This window comes from Myotis brandtii, unplaced genomic scaffold (genome assembly GCF_000412655.1).
Source record: "Myotis brandtii unplaced genomic scaffold, ASM41265v1 scaffold382, whole genome shotgun sequence".
NCBI classification, from domain to species: domain Eukaryota; kingdom Metazoa; phylum Chordata; class Mammalia; order Chiroptera; family Vespertilionidae; genus Myotis; species Myotis brandtii.
The window spans coordinates 2,833,985-2,850,378 of NW_005364671.1; the positions used below are offsets into that span (position 1 = coordinate 2,833,985).

The 16,394-nt window shown below is 51.5% G+C and overlaps 1 protein-coding gene across 4 annotated transcripts in view; it reads left to right on the forward strand.

The window, feature by feature from the left end:
* Positions 1–16,394, forward strand: part of BEND5 (BEN domain containing 5) — a 1,007,185-nt gene that overhangs the window by 809,256 nt on the left and 181,535 nt on the right. Inside the window, exons 1-2 of one of the 4 annotated variants that reach the window (XM_014544814.1) lie at positions 1,114–1,249; positions 3,081–3,546. The exons of 2 other annotated variants lie outside the window; for them this stretch is intronic. In XM_014544814.1, coding sequence (XP_014400300.1) covers positions 3,309–3,546 — 238 coding nt within the window. In that variant the 5' untranslated portion in view covers positions 1,114–1,249; positions 3,081–3,308. Of the gene's footprint in view, positions 1–1,113; positions 1,250–3,080; positions 3,547–16,394 lie in introns of those variants that run through there. One more of the 4 variants, XM_014544813.1, reaches the window with a different exon arrangement.

Consider the following 16,394-nt stretch of genomic DNA (forward strand, 5'->3'; position numbering starts at 1 on the left):
ACGCAGACCCTCGAAGGCTGGATTTAACCAGCCGCCTGGCCATGTGCCACCTCCAGCAACGGGCGATGTTCCTGACACTGCACTGAGGACACAGCAGTGGGGACCTTGGAGGAGGGAAAGACACAGTGGTCCCCAGGGTCCAGCCAGTCCCAGGAAACAAGACCCCAGTGTTCTTACCTCCAGGGGCCGGTTCTGAGCATGTCCGGGTTCCTGCCTCTGGGACTTCCTGTTTGAACTCTTGACATCCACTGTGAGAAAGATCTGGGAAATAAAGTTTGAAATCCAAGCAGGAGAAAAAAAATTCCTTTAGATTATTTGAAGTTGGTATGAGGAAGTGGGAAGAAAAAGATATCCTTTTGGAGTTGTGCAGCACTTTACAGTTTGTGGCGCACCTCAGTGTGTGTGGTTACTACACCTGGGTACTGGGCGAGACGCCAGAGGCCTGACTCCTCCAGGACCCCTTCCATCTTCATCTGGAAATTGAGAGGGTTGGACCAGTTGGTCGCTCAGGTCCCTCAAACTCTGTCAGCTGTGACCTGGTACCAATAAGACAGCGGGAAACGTCACTTGTTGCTCTTTCTGTCTCTGTCTTACCTCAGCCTGTCTGCTGTCTGGGAGGCCCCTGTCCTTCCGGCTCAGCTTTGCCTCCAGAAGAGCTGTCATCCCTTTCATGCCTGTTGGCACCCGAGCTGGCAGGAACCCACCATCTTTTTCTGGGAAGTCACTTGGCTTAGAAAGATCTCGGTTGTTGAGGGATTCGTGTGCTAGTTATGTTTAGACCAGAGAGCAATGTGAGGACCACTCCAGTTCCCAGATTCTAGACTTCCATAAAAGGCCACCCTTTACGATGTACTTAGAGAAAACCCTAAGCAAATTCATTGGATACCATTTCAATGCTTTGTCCAGCGCACTTTTAGTAAATACCCCCATCCCGGAGTTAGATGTGACTGCTGCTCTCAGGGCCCCCGCATGCGGGAGGGAACTGGCCCTGAGCTTGTTTGCGTCTCCTGTTTAACTGGTCTGGCCTTCGTGGTTCTCTAGCTTTTAAGGATATGGGCATCGTTTAGACTCATTTGGACCCATAATGAATCTTGTTCTCTTGATATGCATTTTAGAAGACAAATCTGACCTTGAAAACAGTGTGATGCAGAAGAAAATAAAAATCCCCAAACTCTCTCTCAATCACATAGAAGAAGATGGGGAGGTTAAAGATTACGGGGAAGAAGATTTACAGCTTAGACACATCAAGGTAACAAAATCTTTCCCTTTTTTGGAAGTACGCGGGAGCATTCTCAGAGTTCTGACAGCTGAAGAGTTCTAGCCTGGCCTCCTCTCCCCACTAGATGTCCCCTAGCATCCCAGGTTAGGAGAGGGTTGCTGCCAGCCTCCCGGGGAGCCCTGACTCAGGCTGTGCCACCACGCGGGTCCCGTTTGCACCACCTACGCAGTGTCACCGCTGCCAAGGGTTTGGAGGGTGCGTGCCTCTGGCCCACAGCTCTGGAGGGGTCCCTGCTGGGCCCCAGGAGCACTGAGCACACAGTTCCCGGGCAGCAGTTCCCAGCGGGTCACTATCCGATTGCCCCAAACAGCGAGGGGTGGACTCCCTCAGAACAGGGTGAGCCAGGTTCACAGAAGGGGATTCATGGGTTGGAAGAGAACTTTTGCATGAGGTTGCATTTTCTTTGGTGTGCACCCCAGTTGGTCTCCTCCAGCCTTCACTTGTAAACCTAATGAAAACCCTATTCAACAAGCCAAGTGTTTTTTCTGTGCAATCGGTACCACAGGGGAAGAGAAAGAGAGATGCCTTCTGCATTGACCATGGTCTGATTGTGGACACAAGGTCCAGGGCATTCCAAAGGTGTAATCCAAAGATGCAGCTGAGTTCAGACTATTCTTTCATTGCTCCCTGGCTCTGGGCCTGGCCCTGGGGTCATGGAGATCAGCCAGATGTGGTCACTGCCCTTGGTCTCACGGTGCCGTGATGCAGACCGATATCTAAAACGGTCATCGGAATTTTAGCTGCTAAGTTCATCTAGACCAGCAGAATCTTATCCCAGCAGATAAAATGCCCCCATTCTGGGTGGAGAGTTCCTTGGTCCTGTCCCTCCCACTCCCCTCGGTGGAAGCTGCATCCTCAAGCAGGAACTTCCTCCAGCAGCTGGAGCCCCGCATGTCTGGGATGATTCTCTTCTCCATGAACTGTCCCCAATGTGTCCACTGTCTTGTGGAGCTTCAGCTTAGCCAGAGTCCAGGGCGGGGCTGGTAGACACGGGGAAGGGCTCGGACTGGAAATTGGGCTCCAAGTCCTGGTCTGGCTTCGTCTGTAGCTCACCCATGACCCTGAGACTAACCTTCCCCTCCTGGCCTTCATTTTCTTGCTTGTAAAATGAGGGATTGAACAGAAGAACCTTTCAGCATTCTCTGAACTTTTCAGTTAAGTAAACATTTATCCGGCCTTCGTTTTCTTACCTGTAAAAGGGGGGATTGAACAGAAGAACCTTCCAGAGCTAGCATTCTCTGAACTTTTCAGTTAAGTAAACATTTATCATGCCCCTGCCAAGTGCCAGTCTGGGTAGGAGTGGAGAATGGGGAAACTAAGGCACGGTTGCCGCCCTAGATGAGAGTAGATGACATTCTTGACATCCTCCCCAATTACAGCATTCTTAAGGGAAAGGTTACTTGACGGAATGCCCTTTTTTCACTTTTATGTTGTTGTTGAAGAGTTTTGAGTGGTGACTGCCCTGGGGGACTTGGCTTGCCCTGATTTCTCCCTGATTCCCCATAAATACACATTGAAACCCTTGTGAGCAGTCACTGCCTAGGCCCTGTGGGTGGGGCGGGGGCTGGGAGTTGGGGAGGGTGGTCATGGTATAATATGTGTCCCGGAGGCAGAGTGATGGAAGGGAAAAGTGCTGGCCTGGGAGACCGAGTGCTGGTTCTGCCCCCACCTGCCCTTGAGACTTTGGGCAAGACCCTCCCACTCTGCGCCTCTGTTTCCCCATTTGTAAAAGGAAGGGCTTTGACTGCATGTCTGCATGGGCTTCTCCAAGCACTGATGTTCTGTGGTTCTGTGATTCTAGGATTGTCTGGGGAAATATTGAGCTGCAGTCCAAGGAAAGTCCCAGCTGCCCTTGCCTGAACTGATTCTCGTTGTCCTACAGAGACCCGAGGGGCGGAAGCCAAGCGACGTGGCACACAAGAGCATTGAGGCCGTGGTGGCCCGGCTGGAGAAGCAGAACGGCCTGAGCCTGGGCCACAGCACATGCCCAGAGGAGGTCTTCGTGGAGGCCTCGCCGGGCACGGAGGACATGGACAGCCTGGAGGACGCCGCCGTGCCCCGGGCTCTGTATGAGGAGCTGCTGCGCAACTACCAGCAGCAGCAGGAGGAGATGCGCCACGTGCAGCAGGAGCTGGAGCGGACTCGCAGGCAGCTGGTGCAGCAGGCCAAGAAGCTCAAGGAGTACGGGGCGCTCGTGTCCGAAATGAAGGAGCTCCGCGACCTCAACCGCAGGCTCCAGGACGTGCTGCTCCTGAGGCTCGGCAGCGGTGAGTGCCCGCCCGCCCTGCACACAGGCGGGTGCTTGGTGCAGCTCCACATCCAGGAGGGCACAGGGGAGGCGGGCCAAGTGCCCCGAGGCCAGGGAAGGGCAGAGACAGCTCAGAGTCACCCCAAGGAAGAGCTGCCCCCTCCCGCAGCGAAGCTGACAGGAGCTTATAATTGCAGCAGCCGAGCACCTAGACCTAGAGCACAGTGGGGACACGAGACGTGCAGCTCAGAGAACAAGTGGACAGAACGTTTGCCACTAGCCACTCATGGCATGCGTTCCCTCAGCCAGAGGCAGTGCCAGGGCTCATAGGAACCTCTGAGGAGGCTTTAGATAGTGAGGAGAACTAGAGGCGATCCTAAAAACGCCATTCCTGTAAGTGAGAAAGTGGTACATGCCAGGGCAGCGATGTAGATGAAGCGGTAGGAGAGTTGAAAGGATGGAGAGGGGTTATTTGTAACTGAGGGAGCCTGCAGGGAGGAGGCAGGCCTTGACCAGGGCCTTGACGATGGGGGGTGTTTAAGGCACAGGAGGAGGCTGAGCGGCAGCCTGGAGTCTGGAGAAACACCTGAGCATGCAAGAAGCTCGACTGCAGGTGGGGTCTGAGGGCCAGTAACTGCGGGCTTTGGAAGCAGCACCAGCCTGGGGTGTCTGGACGTGTCTTGGTGGGAATGAGAGGCATTGAAGAGCTTTGAGCAGAGTGCGTGGCCTTAGGAGATTAGCCCACAGATGTGTGGAGCTCCTCTGCTTCGCTCGCAGGACTCAGGCTCATACTGCACCAATTTTAACAAACTGAGGTTTTAGGTTTTCTCATCTAACATGGTTTCAAAGCAGGAATAAGGGGAATGAAAGATGTCAGGCTTGACAGCAGGGAGAGATGACTGCTTACCGTGGTGGAGAGACAGAAACACTCAGAACACAAGAGTCCAGGGTTATAAAGGATAGAAGCCAGTCAGCATTGAGGAATTAGTGTAACACAAGCCCATGGCCCCCACAGCCCTGCAGGCAGCCACGAATAGCCCTGGGTCAGTGTGCCTCGCTCAGAAAGGGGGCAGCCAGTGTTGACACCAGCCTGTCCCAGAGTTTAAAGTCAAGGGCCATCTGGTGTTCAAGAAGGAGGTTCCCATGGTCCAGATCACAGATACCTATGTGGAGCCTCATTCCTCTTTGACGTTAGATACATGTGCTCTCACTGCCTTCCTTGTATTGATAGATGCCCCTACTTCTTATACTGTGTTCGTAAGGCAATCATTTCTCAGTGGATCTTCAGGATGGCCCAGGGAGTCTTCCTGTCACAGAGAAGGAACCGGAGTTGCATAGAGAGGCAGGGGCAGGGGCAGGGGCTGAGCTTGTCTCAAACCTCATCTCTCAATTCCTAGGCTGGCAACTTCCTCACTCCTGACTCTGCCTTGGCCGTGGCCATCCTTCCAGACCTCAGACGAGGTACACAGTGACGCTAAGTTACAATTCATAGGTAGCTTAGAAGGTTACTAAAATTTTTTTATCAAAATAAAATCTCAAAGAGAAACCTTAACTAAACATTTGTGAAAGCTGTGTTGGCTTGGGGTAGGGGATGAGGACCAACTGTAATTTTCAGAGAGAAAAGAGTATCAGGTCCTTAGATGGGTAACTTTCTTTTCATCGCACTGTACACTATGCCTGTTGTAAACGTCTTGGGGAAAAGGCACAGTAACACAAACTCCCCACCATGTTTTCCCGACTCCCATGGAAACTGCCTGTTTTGCAGGTGTATGAACTGAGCTTAAACCCCAGAACACACCCCTAAGCCTCTGGGGCAATATGATGCCCTGCATTGTTCATCAGCGTGTGCCTCTCTCATCTTAAAACATGTAGACAAACTTGACCCCAAAAGTAGTTTTGTGCCAAATCTTTCCAGGCTCATCCACCCCACAGGCCTCCAATGCCATGGTGACAGCCAACAGCTGGCTCTTCCCTGATCCTAGTCACGGTCCTCATCACAGTGGGACGGACTGAATAGAAATCAGCTCAAACCATAAGCAATGTGGAGTACCCACCATTGGCAGTACCCCTGTTGTGAGCTCCACGGGCACCTCAGAAAATCACTCCCGCTATTCTGACCTCTGGAAGTGTAAAGCCATTTACTAGCATTTGTTCATGGGAGATGGGGACTGCACCAAGTTCTAAGATCGATCCACAAGATATAATTCAAGGTCTCTATCGTAGGGGAAGGTGGTTGCTTTCATGAGTCTAGTCTAATCTAGTCTCTAGAACCGGGCTTGATTCAGCCGCCAGCATCCTCACTTCCCAATTCTATGGCTTTGGGAACCTTCTTTTCTTTCTCCTTCCTTTTCTTCTTTGCTTCCTTCCCTGCTTTTCTCTTTTCTTCCACAAATATTTACTGGCCTCCTGCTGTGTGCCAGGCTTTTTGCCCGGTGTTAACATTTTGATTTATTGAAGCTACAGCCCTTGCCCAGCTAGAGAAACTCAAAGTGTCACTGACACAATCAGCGGCAGCACAGGGCATGCATGCCACCACAGGGACAGAAGCACACAGACCTGTGGGGAAGCAGGGAGGGCACCCACCGAATTTGGGGGGTCAGGGAAAAAATGCCTCCTGAAGGAAATGACTTTTGAGCTGGAGCCTGAAGGAAGGCAGGAATGAGAGGTGGGAAGAGTGAGGAGCAGTCTTGGCAGAGAACACCTCTCTGAGCCTTGATGTTCTCACCTGTAAATGGGAATAATATCTTTCTCACAGCCTTGTGAGCCACTGCATAGGGCCTGGCATTGTGTCGATGCTCAAGTACTGTTCGCTCCTTTTCCACACCGTTTATTGGAGGGGCTAAGACAGAGCTTAGCTTGTTTTTTAACTCTCGCTTCCCCAACCAGTAATAATTTCTATGACCTTGGACGGGTTAACTAACTTCTCTGTCTCCCTGGGTCTTCTATTATAGAAGACAAAAGGGGTTGTATATATTATGGTTCATTTGTTCATTCAATGACTCAGTTCATTCGTTCTGAGCCTAGGAACTTGGGGATATAAAAAGAAGGCTAAGACATTGGAAGTTGGGTAGGGGGTGGTGATGTAAGCATATAATTAAAATTCTAGGAGAGGGGCTAGCATTTGAAGTAGATCTATTTTTTGGTGAGTCTGGAAAGAAACACCCCATTGTAATAGCTCCTGGTCCATACATAACAGCCAGAAACCTAGAATAAGGCAAAGAACAGCCAGAAAGTGCCCAGAGACGCTGTCTGATTCTCGGCTTGACACACCCTCTAAGCAGCACATCCTGGCCTGGGGTTGATGTGTGATCTGGGCTGTACCATCCTCGGTCCCCTGGGCCTTCGTGAGCATTGTTCTTGTAGGCCTGTGCTTGTGTGTTTTATACACATCCACCTTGCCCATGGGCCCGGATCGAGGGCCTTTGTCCACCTTGAGGGCTGAATCATTTACACTGTAGCAGGCAGATTCCGAGATGAGGGAGGCCAGCAGGATAGGAGATGCTCAGTTTTAAACGGAAGGCTCCCTGCCAGGAAGAATCACTGCTCACTCTCCTAGGAATTGGGGCCTTCAGGCGGAGGGTGGGAGGGGCAGTGAGCAGGAGCCTGGCCTCCTGAGCCTAACGGGGACTTCAGAGTGGGAGCAGGTTCCTAGAAGCCAGGAGTACCTGGCTGGTGAACCTGGTGGAGGTTGGGGGCAGAGGGTTGGAACAGCAGCAAGAAGGTATGAGATGTTTTAGAGATGTCACTGGATGGCTCACCTCTTTGTTTATGCGTTTATTCGTTCTTTCTTTCATCTCATGAATAAACACAAAACAGATCTCACAGGAAACGATTCACTGGAATAGGGAGGCATGGAGTGTGAGGAACCTTAGGGAGCATGTAGGCTGTCGCCTTCATGTTGCTGATGAGGAAACAGGCCAGGAAGTGTCATGGGCCCATTTTCAGGGGCCTCCTGACACTTGGTCCTGTGTCCTCTCTCTCAGGGCCCTCACCCCACATGGCCTTCTTTAGTTCATGGGGCACTATTGTCACTGACATGGAGGTGACCCCTCGGCACTACTCCCCACCCCCAAAGGGTGTCTCTCTCCTTCTCTATGATCTTAGCACGGAAAGCAGCCATCTCTGATGGAAGGAACCTCATCTCCTGCCCTGCTCTCAGGACCTTTGTGACTGTAAAAATTAAATGAGGAAGCACATGTAAAGAATATAGCAGCCCCCCCCCACTTATTCACAGTTTTGCTTTCTTACCTGTGGTCAACTGAGGTTCAAAAATATTAAATGGAAAATTCCAGAAATAAACAATTCATAACTTTAAATTGTGCGCCATTCTGAGTAGCCTGATGAAATCTCACTCCATCCTGTTCTGTCCCACCCAAGACATGAATCATTCCTTTGTCCAGACTATGCATGCTGTGTGCACTGCCAGCCCATTAGTACTTAGTAGCCGTCTCAGTTATCAGATGACTGCGGTATTGCGGTGCTGTGTTAGTGACCCTCATTTTACTTAATAACAGCCCCAAAGGCGCTGTGCGCACTGCCAGCCCATTAGTACTTAGTAGCCGTCTTGTTATCAGATGACTGCAGTATTGCGGTGCTGCGTTAGTGACCCTCATTTTACTTAATAACAGCCCCAAAGTGTAAGAGCAGTGATGATGGCAATTCAGATATGCCAAAGAAAAGCCATAAAGTGCTTCCTCTAAGAGAAAAGGTGTGTATGTATAGGGAAAAACATAGTACACATAGGGTTTGGTTCTATCTGCAGTTTCAGGCACCCACGGAGGGTCTTGGAACATGTCCCTGTAAATAAGGGGAGACTGCTGTAGAGCCCGGGGACCAGCATATGCTGTGTCAGTCCCTTCTTCCTTTTCTTCCCTTCCTGCTCCCTCTCTCCCGACGAAGTAAATGCTGGGGATGCAAGAAGCATGAAGATACTCTAATTATAAAGTACAGCTTCATTTGTGTATAGACCCATTTCTTCATTCATTCATTCAGCAAACATTTATTGAGGGCATGCGTTGTGCCAGGACCGTGTTAGCTGCAGGAATATAGACATGAGTAAGACAATCCTTTTTAAACATTCCCCAGCTCGGGGTTAGGTAGTGTTTATTAAACTGGGGCTTGGCAGCCTCCCCGGATTCTAAGGGAGTGAGGGGAAGCAGAACAGTGGAGAGCCTGTTGCAAGGGTGACTCTGGTTCATGCGCAGGAGTGAACTCCCGGGCCTCTCGGTTTCGTCTCAGCTGGATTCCTTGTCCTTCGAGATCAAAGACAAGCCTTAGCTATCCTCCTCAGCTTTTAGCACTGAGAGTGCAGTGCCTCTTAGTTAAATTCAGTTTTGTGTGATTCAGGTAACAATTCAACTGAGGCTCAGAAGGGCCGCGTGGGGAACATGGGGAGGAGGAGATGGAACCCCTGCCTTCAGGATGCACACAGCCCAGTGGGAGGCAGGCATGTGCCCAACGGGACACCCCACACAACAGGACATTATGATTGAGGAGGGGGCGCATGATGGCCTTGCGTTTTGTGTGCACTTTGTCAGGGAATGTAGGTGAAAATGATGGATTCTGACCAGAAGATCTGCACAGTACTTTCCCGGTTTCAAGGCACCTTGCCATTTTTACCTCATTGGACTCTTCCTATAGCCTTATTGTGAGGCCAGGTGTAAATTATTATCCCCCTTCGAGAGAGGAGAACGCAAAAAGAAGAGACAGCATCCCTGTTGGCCAGATCACAGGCTGTTGGCCTGCAAATCCGTCCTGGCTCTGTAGGGCTGGGTTTCCGTCATCCCTGTTCCCTCATGCCTCGAGTTCTGCCCAAGGTCCACAAAAATACCAGCTTTGATCTCTCAAATCCTTTGCGGTCTAAGCTGGATTCTGTAAGCACGGGTCTCTGACGATGTCTTTGAAAAGGCAGCTAATATCAGCCAAATGCCTCCCACTGGCTTTCCCTGTCCTGGCGGCAACCAGGGCTTTGGCAACAGATATTACTCGGGTTTGAATCTCAGCTCTTTCATTCATCACCTGTGCAACTTCAAGCAAATGTTTAACCCTCCCCAGCCTGCGCTCTGTCCTCTGTAAAATGGATGAATTCATGCCTACCCGGTGCAGGCAGGAGAGCCAGCACCGTGATCAAATGCCTGCCTGGGTCCTCAGCTCAGAAATACTGGGGTTCTGAACCCTGGTTGTTCCACCAGCTAATCTTGTTACTGGGCAAGTTACTTAACTTCCTGGGCCTTAGTTTCCTCACCCAGAAAGCAGAGTAAATGATTGTACCAACTGTTATGGTTCTTAGGGGCGTTAAATGAGCAAATGTGTGTCAAGACCTCTGCCTAGGGGCTGGGACATAGTGCTCAGTGGGTCCAACATTAGTGATGTGGGGTCACTTGAGGACGCACATGAGATAATGTGTGGGCAACACTTGGTACGACAGGAGCGCTCGTCCTACAGAGGAGCGTAGATGTGGTTGCCTGGCATATCCTAATCTTCGATCAAGCCCTGTGTCTCCTTGTCTCCTGGAGATTGCTGCTTTCCCTTCTCAGAAATCATATTTTACAGCTACGCCTGGTCTTGATTTCAAGCTCACTGGTCTGTAGTTTATAGATTTCTCCCCCACTCATGTTTCCTGGGTGGAATTCCATCTTCCCAGCTCAAGTCCTGGACCCTCCTTCTGAGCCCCTCCATTGTCCAGGCATCACTAGTTGTACCTCCGTCTCCTCTTTGCCAGGGCTCTGCTCCTGAGGCTGTGATCTCAGCACCCTCTTCCATCTCCAGCCTTCGGTCCATTCTCACCAGTAAGCAGGGCACTCACAGAGGCCGGGCTCTGAGAGAGCCGAGAGGATGGGCGAGGCATCCGGTCAGGCTAGGTTTTCATGTCCCCACTGTGGAGGGGAGGCCCCGGAGGCCTGCAGCCTGCCAGCTGCTGCAGCAAGTGTGGAGCATGGCCAGAAACCATGGTGCCCTGTACCTCCTGCATCTGGATCCAAGGCAGGAAAAGACCGAGTATTGAGAACTGGGATTTTTCCTCTTAAACATGTGGGTCATCTTCCCCTTGGAAGCACATACTGCCCTGTTGACTGAATCAGAATTAGCTACAGTTCATCCTAGATTTTTTGAGGAGCTGATTTCAGAGTAGTCAGTCCAAGACTCTCCATTCTCTTTCTCCCTAGAGTTCACTGTTCTGGGGCAAAGGGGCTGAGGGACAGCTTCAGGCTGTCCCTTTGCTACCTGCTTGGGCAGCCAGAACCTGCGGAGTTGCTGGGCTTTCTCCTTGCTGGTGCTTGGCTTGGGTGTCGCCGTGTGGCCGGCTGGTTTGCTGCTGGATTTGCCAGCCAGAGGAATGGAAGTGGGAAAGGTGGGCAACTGCTTTTCATGGGCAGGGCTGGCCTCTCTGAACACCTGCTTAGGGCCTAAGGGGAGGTGCTTTTCATACCTGAAACAACCCTAGCAGTAAATAGATAATGAGATAAAGCTCAGAGATATCTTGCCTGAGGCCACACAACCAGGAAATAGTAGAACCGGGTTTCAGATGGAGGTCTGTCTCACTTCCCATGCACAGGGCCGGCTGCTCATGGGTACTCCACCCTGTGCTTCTGCAGCGCTGCCTCCTGCCTGCCCTCACGGTTAGACCTCCTTTCAGTGCTGCATTGGGCTCTGGGGCTGCTGGCCTCTTGAGCTGCTGGGTGGAATGTTTCCTGCCTAATTTAAGAGCCCACCATTCCTTCCTAGTGCTAACTTTGCCAAGTTATATGGCCTCACGATGCCAACCAGAAAATTCCTAGAGTTTTTTTTATAGAAATTGTCTCTTTAAAGAGCACCTAAGCCCACCTCTCATCCCCATCTTATAGAAGGGGACCCTGAGGACCACAGAGGAAACAGGACATGCCTATGCCATGTGGAATCTGAACAGTCCCGTCCATCATAATGAAGCTGCAATAATGTTCAGCCAAGATTGATGGGTGAAATCAGTCCAGCCACCCGGGGTTCAGCAAGACCCAGAGGCTGGCCACACCCTCTCTTGCTGTTCCAGGCGGCTCTCTGAGTTTGGTTGGAGGTAATCCGTAGAGTTTTGGCACCTTCATCCTGTAAGGAGTCCCAGAGTCCATGCAGCACAGCCTCCTACACAGCCATGATCGCGCAGCCTCCAGTAACATTCCCCTACCAGTGGTTCTCAACCTTCCTAATGCCGCGACCCTTTAATACAGTTCCTCATGTTGTGGTGACCCCCAACCATAAAAATTATTTTCGTTGCTACTTCATAACTGTAATTTTGCTACTGTTATGAATCGTAATGTAAATATCTGATATGCAGGATGTATTTTCAGGGGTCGCGACCCACAGGTTGAGAACCGCTGCTAGACACAAGAAGCTCACTCGCTGCCTCCCAGGGCAGCCCATTCCAATTTGGGATGCCTCTGACTGTGGCCAGTGTTTTTGTACAGGAACATTCCAGGCCCTGTGGAAATCAAATAGCTCGGGCCTGGTTCCTGCCTCCAGGAATCCCAGTGTCATCAGCAGACCGCGGGAACGCAGAGAGCCTCGCTGTGCTGGGGCTGTCTTTTTGGGAAAGGGTCTAAGGAAGGCTCCTTACGTGACTGGGGCAGAGGTGCTGAAGGTGGCTGGGGAAGGCCCCCAAATAAGGAACTAGTCGGATTTCTCCAAATAATGAGGAAGTAAATGGCATCCCAGACAACAGGAGAACCAGAAGAGAGATTTGGGATTGTGAGGGAGGCTGGCTTATTCAGGAACTGCAAGTGGTTTCTGGCTGGACTGCACAGTGGAGAGTAGGTAGGAGGGCAAGACAAGGCTATAGAGGTGAGAGCAGCTGGAAACGGTGCCAGCCCCTCCTGCAGGTGGTACACGGGGGTTTCTCCCCACTGGAGTGACCTGGGGTAGGGTCGCTCAACCTCCAAGTTACTGTTGCCTCTGAACCAGGCAACTCGATCAACAACCATTGAGCAAAGTTGAATCCCAGATGGTCCTGCTTTGGGAGGGTTCATGGTCTGAAGGGTAGGTTAAGCAAGGCCAAGGTCATGAACTGATTTGGTTGGGAGCCATCAGCCACATGGTGGAACTCTGCCTCTCCACAGCTCCTGCCCTCAGGTGCCCACTGTGCCTCACAGCTGCCCCTCTGGAGTCAGTCTTATTCCTACCACAGCACCTCTGCCACCCCTCCATGCCACCCAGTTCTGTTCCATGCATTCAGGGCAGGTGCAAGGGCCTTCAGGGCTGCTTGGCAGGGCAGACCCATGCTGCCTGCATGTCCCTGCTGGGTGGAAGCAGTCTGGGCCCAGGTCTTTGGGTGGGGAGGGAGGTAGAAGAACCACAGTTGAAAAACCAGCCCAGTTTTCTCTGGCCACCAACTGGCAAAGGACAGGCTCAGAGCTCCTAGAGGTGCGATGAATCCTAGCAACGCCCCCTCCTCCTCACCACTCCCCTGCACAATTGAGGAGTTCTTCACAGGCCCCAGGGAAGGACTGGGAAGATCGGAGATGAGCTGAGGGCCCCCAGCGTGGCCTGGTGTGGGAAGCCGGTGAGACCTGAAAGCTGCAGTTGGCCCAGGTGTAGGGTAGTTCGAAGAGCAAGGCTTTAGAATGGAATCTACAGCCCTCAATTGGAGCCCTGCCTCCTGTGACTTTAGACAAATTACTTTACCTCCCTGAGCCTCTACAGAGACAATAAGATCTGCGGGTTTGTGGGACAGCCATGAGGATTAACTTCTTTCATTGAACACGTGTTTAATGAGAGTTGATGTTTGCCTGGGACCCTGCTGGGTGCTGGGGATAGGATAAACAAGACTGGCTGTCCTCAGAGTTTCGGTTCCAGCCAAATAATCACGGGACAGTGTGGTTAAAAGTCCTACAAAGATAAAGGGTACTTTGATGTAAGGTGCTGAAGACATTCAGTAAGTGTCCGTCACCTGCCCCTCTCAGGGGAAAGCATATGTCATCTGAAATGGACATCTGTATTTCCTCAGCGGGAAAATAACTTGACCTCCATGACTGCGGACCTGGCCTGCTCTACCACCCCTTCCCCGCGCTCTGAGGGTCTGGCCTCACTGTGGGGGCATCTACATGAGGTGCAGGGACCCCACCCAGCCCAGGACCTCAGACTAGAACTGCTTCTCTTGCCCCCACCCAGCAGAGCCTCCTCTCAGAGGCTCTCAGAAAACGGAGAGGGGAGGAGGCGGTCCCGAGGAGCTGCTGTGACCCCACGCCCTGCCTGTCCGCCCCTCCACCATCCCCAGACCTTACTCACCCATCAAAGCTCCAGTAAGAGCTCACCTCTTCCCGGAAGCCTTCCAGGGTCACTGATCTAGCAGCGATCTCTCCCTCCCACGTCTGTGCAGATCATCACACTGCTCACTTCCTAGTTGGTCAGTGAGCCTCGATTCTGTGCCACCTGCTCTAACCACTTGGAGATAACTGCCCCATTCCAGCCCTTCCCCACAACAAGCTCTGCCCATCCATCCTCCGAGACCCCACATAAACCTTGTGGCCATCCTCCTGAAGACTCCACAGTCTCCTCCGGTTGCAGCGCCTCCTTCTTCGCTTCTGTTCCCGAGTCTGCGTCCTGACCCTTGTTAGCGACACAGGGTGGCGATGATCTGTCGCCTGTCTCTTTCCACTGCTGGGCTGTCGATCAAGGCCTAGCCCAGGACTGGCACTTAGTAGGTTCTCACTGAAGGAATGAGACCAGATTTGTCTCACCCTCACTGGAAGCATAGGGGGCTAAGAAGCCCATATGTGGCTACAGCAGCAGGTGAGGGTGGCAGGTAAGGGATGATGGGGCCCACAGAGGAGCCTGGGCCAGCTCCCTGTCTCTGTCCAAGATCCTGTGCACCTCCATTGCTGCATAGCTGTCCTACACTCGGCTCCTTTTTCGCAAAGTGGAATCCTTTTTCCACCCCATCCGCTGTGCCTCTGCTGCACAGTAGGGGTTCTGTGTGCATTTAAGAGTTCTGACTTGGTTCACTTTGCATTTATGAAGAAGCTAGAATTACACTGAGAGCAGAGACACTTCCTATTCACACCCAGAAGTGTAAGTGGCAGGACTTAGTACTTCTCTAAAAAAAATCTGGTACTATTAGCTTTATTTCAGCAGAAATCAGAAATGGTATTCAGTGTCCCAACATATATATTTTGAAGAAACAGGTGCTTTCTGAGTCTTTTGGAAGTAACACGAGCATTCGCTTTTAAGAGAGGTTTTCAGAAAGAATAGCATCCAATTTAAGATAAACAAGGACAAAGAAAGGTATAATTTCATTTTTTTGTTGTGCCAACAAGCATTACCAAGCCCCTCCCTCTGCCATGATTCCCATTTCATGGAAAAAGCCTCTGCGGTTTAAAGAGGGGAAGGAAGTAACAGAACTGGGATCTGCACCGTGTTTCCTAACACCTTGTCCAGTGCTTGCCCATCAACCCCTCCCTCCCCCCAACCCCCGCTGTCTGTGTGGATGTGACAGTGCTTCACGTGTTCAGTTCTCATCTTCTCCTGCACTGGGTGGGCCGCGCCTTACCATTCTCTGGTCTCCAGTGCCTCTGACAGGCTTAGAGCTGTGCGATCATTGGGTTCAGGAATGACTGAATGAAAGGACAAGTACTACCTTTTATATGTTTTTAAAAGCTTCCTTCACCCCGCTGAGAGGTTTCATTCTATGGAAGCTGTATTTCCCCCAAAATAAACCTGAAGTGGATCAAAAGACTTAAAAAAAATTCTACTCTTCCTACAAGTGAAAAAAGTTCCTTTGTTGCTTAAAATATCTGCGCCAGATCTAACGATGCCGTCTCTAGCACGAGTGCCTGTTATTGTGGCTAATTTGGTCACATGTGTTTGAAGGAGAACAATGCCTCTGAAATCTTTAAAAGCAAAACAGCAATCTGCAGCGTTTGTTGTAATGAGATGTAAATTGCCAACATTTGGGAGGAGAGCCGACTAAAATTTGCAATGAAGTGTTCCCCCTGCCTTAAATGAAAAGCACTGAGGCCCTCCCTTCTCTCCCCAAAGAAACCCCTTTTTTTGTTCCTTTTCTTTCTGATTCTGTAATTCTAGACACTCGCTTTCCCGATTGATTCATTCCTTCATTTATCTGCCCCTTCTGAGCCTCCGTTCCATGCCTGCCCTGGTGCTGGGCTCCCAGAGGCGTAGTCAGCCTGCAGGGTGGCCAGCGGTGAGCCCCATGTGGCAGGTAGGAAAGTGAGGCACGAGAAGTTGAGGTGACTTGTCTAAGGTCATGTGGCTGGGATCACACCCAAGTCTCCTGACAAAACCCTTCCAAGATGTGCCCTTGCTGGTCTGCCCTCCTTGCTGGGCTGAGGCACCAGGTACCTTCTATGCACAACACCAGAGAAAGGCAGGTGCAGAGAGCAGGGCTAACAACTAGCAGCTCCTGGGTGTTCAACATTGCTGACCGTGAATGTTAGGAATCAGTTTCCTTAAGAGCCAGAAGATCCCAGTTCCTCCTGGGGAGACCAGTGTGAGTCGGGGAACGAGGGTGTGTGGACAGGGCAAGGACCTGCTCTGAGCTGGGCCTGCGCAGGGCACTTGGGGCTATAGAAGGCCAGCAGGGCCCCTGGCTTACAGCAGCTGTGGTCCAGCACTGGACCAATTGAACCCCAAGTGTAACTCGTGTGTGTGGGAGGGTGGAGGGTGAGTCACTATTTACTGAGCAGCCACTCTGTGCCTGATGCCGATGTAGGCCTTTCATATTTTGGTTACGTCATTTAATCTGCCATCTGGCCAAGTTGCTGTTGTCATTCCTCCTCTCAGGTGAGGCAGCAGGGTCGGAGAGGTTACGCAGTGGTCGGCAAACTGCGGCTCGCGAGCCACATGCGGTTCTTTGGCCCCTTGAGTGTGGCTCTTCCACAAAATACC